Source organism: Phoenix dactylifera, chromosome 3 (genome assembly GCF_051530095.1).
Source record: "Phoenix dactylifera cultivar Ajwa chromosome 3, Ajwa_hap1_PhDact_Kaust_v1.1, whole genome shotgun sequence".
Taxonomy (NCBI): Eukaryota; Viridiplantae; Streptophyta; class Magnoliopsida; order Arecales; family Arecaceae; genus Phoenix; species Phoenix dactylifera.
In genome coordinates, this window is record NC_143192.1 from 53,620,958 (window position 1) to 53,624,926 (window position 3,969).

The 3,969-nt window shown below is 40.9% G+C and overlaps 1 protein-coding gene across 3 annotated transcripts; it reads right to left on the reverse strand.

Moving 5' to 3' along the window:
• Positions 1-1,079: 1,079 nt before the first annotated feature.
• On the reverse strand, positions 1,080-3,969 carry LOC103719879 (cytokinin riboside 5'-monophosphate phosphoribohydrolase LOG1-like). 3 transcript variants are annotated; one of them, XM_039117332.3, is made up of 7 exons: positions 3,684-3,968; positions 3,247-3,566; positions 3,111-3,141; positions 2,790-2,889; positions 2,375-2,445; positions 1,960-2,103; positions 1,080-1,486 (listed from the first exon to the last, which is right to left on the reverse strand). In XM_039117332.3, the coding sequence occupies exons 2-7, from the start codon at positions 3,360-3,362 to the stop codon at positions 1,394-1,396; spliced, it is 555 nt and encodes a 184-aa protein (XP_038973260.2). In that variant the 5' UTR covers positions 3,363-3,566; positions 3,684-3,968; the 3' UTR covers positions 1,080-1,393. The 3 variants fall into 3 exon arrangements, with proteins under 3 accessions (XP_038973260.2, XP_088575240.1, XP_008807568.3); XM_088719114.2 differs by having other exon boundaries at positions 3,247-3,536; positions 3,684-3,815; XM_008809346.6 differs by having other exon boundaries at positions 1,081-1,486; positions 3,247-3,344; positions 3,684-3,969.

Below are 3,969 nucleotides of genomic sequence, written 5' to 3' on the forward strand. Positions count from 1 at the left end.
ACCGACTCCTCAACATTGCATGTCTCGTAGAGGGGTTTGTCAACACCCTCGCCTCTGAAACCCCTTTCTCACTCATCGAAACAATTTTGCACATCATACTCCTTTGTCGACTAAAATCTTTACATGAAAAGACATGCCCAGCATGCTTCCTAGGGCATCCCATTTTCCAAGCCTAACCAATTATATTAAAAAAAAATCCCAATTGAGAATTGAAGCAAAAAAGAAATCATAAAAATCATATTTCGATTGAGTTTACGTTCGAGTCTCAAAACAATTATCATATTCATGCTTTTTAATGGACTGCGTACTCTTCCTTCACCATACAAAAAAAATTGATGAATTACTATATGCGAGTTGCGAACAAGGGTGGCATGTTAAACTAATTTTATGCAAGGGGAGACATTCTGGTATAATTATGTCCGAATGCTTGTCACTTCTGATAATATCAAGAATCTTCCACGACAGAATGATGCTTGTGTGCAAATAAATTAAAATGCTCCAATCTCATTAAGCTAAAATAAGAATAAAAGAATCAAGAACATTTTGGTCGATCGTTGGTTGGGGAATAATGTAGATATGCCGGCAGTTAGGAACTTGAAGTAAGCAATTAATCAAGCTGTTTAGTAAATATAAGGATCAAGCCTGTGGAATAAATAATTGACAAGGTTGGTGGTGGAATCTAGTTGGATTAGAAACAAAGTCCAAGGTCATCCATCTCCTTTGCCCTTTGTTTAAGGTACCTCATCAACCTCAAGCTTCCATGTTTAGCTTCTTAAAACCTTTGATTCCGCCGCCCCTTATCCACAAATCTCACACCACAGCCACCCACCCCAGCCACCAACCTCTGCCTCCACGTGTCATCATCTCACGGTGCTGGCCAACGACACGTTTCACCTCCCCCCTACTTTGGACCCCCAAGTCCCCATCTCTCCGCGTGTCCACGATGTGGGCCCACCGTAGGCAGAGATATCCCGTCACCGGATTGGTGGGTCCTTACCTCGAGGTGCGTTTGGACGCGCTCAGCACAAGATAAAAAGAATGTAAAATACAAGGATTTTTTTTTTCTAAAAAAAAAAAGGTTCACCGACAGGGGAGGAGGAGACAAAAGTACTGTTGTTCCGCGTAAGGATCTACACGTGAGTTTTTGTAACGTTGCAGTCAAAAGGTCAAACCCCACGAAGGAAAAGCGAAGTGGACAAGTCACGGCGGGACCCACTTCCATCGAATTTAAGTCAAGAGAATAAAAAAGAAAAGTGAAACAAAGATCAACTGCCAGCTGGACATTTAGATTACAGTAAGACCGTAAAAACTTACATAGATATATATTTATATATATATATATATATATTACAAGAGATAAGCTCCATAATTAGTCAACATGTACGCCGTTTGGTCAACGCGAGATCTCTGACCTCGGTGAGTGGCCTAACTGCTCCATCTCCCAACTGAGCTGGGGTGCGACGCCGTCGTGCATCGGCACGTATTCCTGCGTGTTATCCACCAATTGAACCAAAGACATAAACTTTCTAATATAAAAAATGAGTCTCAAAAGCTTGCATCCACAAAAGAGTAGTTTAAGAACCCATATTTTCAATTGTGATCTAAAAAATCCACTCGCCTCATTTTTCTCACATAAAAGAAAGGTAAGAGTTAAAGCAGGAGTTTTACCTACACAGAAGTGGTTAAATAAGATATGAACTAGGAAACAATATTGTTTTTCTTTCATCAAAAAGTTGGCAAGCTTCATTACGTTTCATTTCAAAAGTATTAAGTAAAAATATGGGAAATAAAATATAAATTTAAAATATTGCAGTGGTGAAGAATACGTTGTAGAAGAAAGAGATAAATGAACAAAAAAAAATCATTAACCAGATCTGAATACATGGTGAAGGATATTTTAGCTAATGCTAGGACCAATGTGGATGGGAAAAATTTTGTGTAAAGAGAGTAACCAAATACCTCAAGCTTGCACAATAACTCATGGGCAGTTGGGGCAGAGATGATGATATGGCGGGCTGCAGGTGTAATAAATCCTTCATCTACAGCTTTGTCGATGAATGATAGCAGATAATTGTAGTAGCCATCAACGTTCAACAAACCTACCTGCCCAAAACACACGTCCACGCATGTGTATATATATATGTGTATTAAAATCATATACTTGTAGCTATAGGGGAATTAATATTGTCCATGCGACAAAAGCAAGAGCTTGGTTAAGAAAAATTGGGGGCAAAATACTATTCAAATCTTAAAGCAATGTTACCTCAAAGAAAAAAACAAAGAACTAAAAAATTATCTCAAAAGACAAAGCTTAAATTAATGGTCTTTTGGTGGTGAAAAGGATAAGAAATATAAACAGCTAAGGGGTTTTTACCGGCTTGCCATGGATTCCTAGCTGAGCCCAGGTTATCACTTCAAGGAGTTCTTCCAGGGTTCCGTACCCACCTAATCAAAACAAAATAAAATGCAGTCAAAGTTAAAATAATGGGCGTACGAGTCACAGAGTTTTTTTTTGGAAAAAAAATCTCAAACACCATATTTAGAGCCTTGGAAAAGGTCTCAACATCGACCAGGTTGCAGGAATCATCCGATGGACATAGTTTTGAGCTCTAAGATAGGTTTTGGATACTGTCATAAGTCTGAAAGATTGAGCTATCTAAAGAACTTTGCCAGAAGTAAACTTTAAATCAAGCAGACTATCATCCTAAATTATACAAGCTAAACAAGTTAATGCAGATCCAAAATTTGCTGATGGTATGTACGACCAAGCTCGGTCATTGGCTCCTCACCGGGTAGGGCGATGAATGCGTCGGCCTGGCGAGCCATCTCGGCCTTCCGTTGGTGCATGCCTGAGACTGCTCTCACTTCTCCTACAGTCTCTCCTGTTATCTGGATTAGGCAAATCTATTTAGTCGCTCTAGAGAATTGTGTAGGAGTGCTGAATTATTTAGTAGTTTCTTCTCTTTGAATTACTTGATAATTGAATGCTATGGCAGATAAAAGCTATACTTGGAGAGGGAAAAACTTCACCAGAATGCCGGTGGACGTGCAAAAAATAAGTAAATAAACTCAAAGAATACAAGAATAAAGAAGTAAAAAATGCAACATACCTCTCTAGGCATGAGAGTTTTGGGAATCACCCTGCAAGACACCCAAGATACACACCATTAGCTATTGTTTGATTCTTAGAGGAGGGTGGGGGAGGGAGAAGAAGAGAGAGAGAGAGAGAGAGAGAGAGAGAGAGACCCCAGGACATGGCGGCCACCATCGTGGACTGCTTGGGAGACGAGGCCCATGAGACCAACACTCCCCCCACCATAAACCAAGTCTATGTTCCTCTCCACCTGTAAACAGAGCATCATCTTTTAATCAGAGCAGAAAACAGAGCACGATCTTGTGTTAGTTTTTACAACCAAATCCACTTCCAAGAAAAAAGGGTGCAGTCCTCCACTTGGGCTTTGTTCCAAAAGACCCTCTCAGCTCCCATTTGGTGATGTAGTCCTCTAATTTGGCCAATTGACCACCTTTCTATCCTCCTTCAAAGAGGGACATGGGGTTATAGGCTCCTAGTAGAGCAGCTTAACAATATTAATCTCGCAAGTGGTGTCAGTTTTAAAGTACAATTACAAGAAGAAGGAGAAGGAGAAGAAGGAGAAGAAGGAGAAGGAGGATAAAAGACTAACCAGTTCATGGCCTAGCTGGATGGCAGCAAACTGATAGCTGAGCTTCTTTCCGCGGCTGCTGCCACAGAAGACACACACCCTTCCGAACCTAGAGGGCCTCCTGGATTGTGGCTGGGTTTCCATGAAGTGAATCAATGAAGGAGAGATCAAAGATCTGGAATCCAGGACCTCTCCGTTCCTATCCTATAAGGTCGCAGGAAGCTGTACGTCCTCCTTCCCTTCAGCTTCTCTTACATGAAGTTTAAGGGAGCCAAAGTCCGGAGAGGGGAAGATAGGCTTAGTTGAG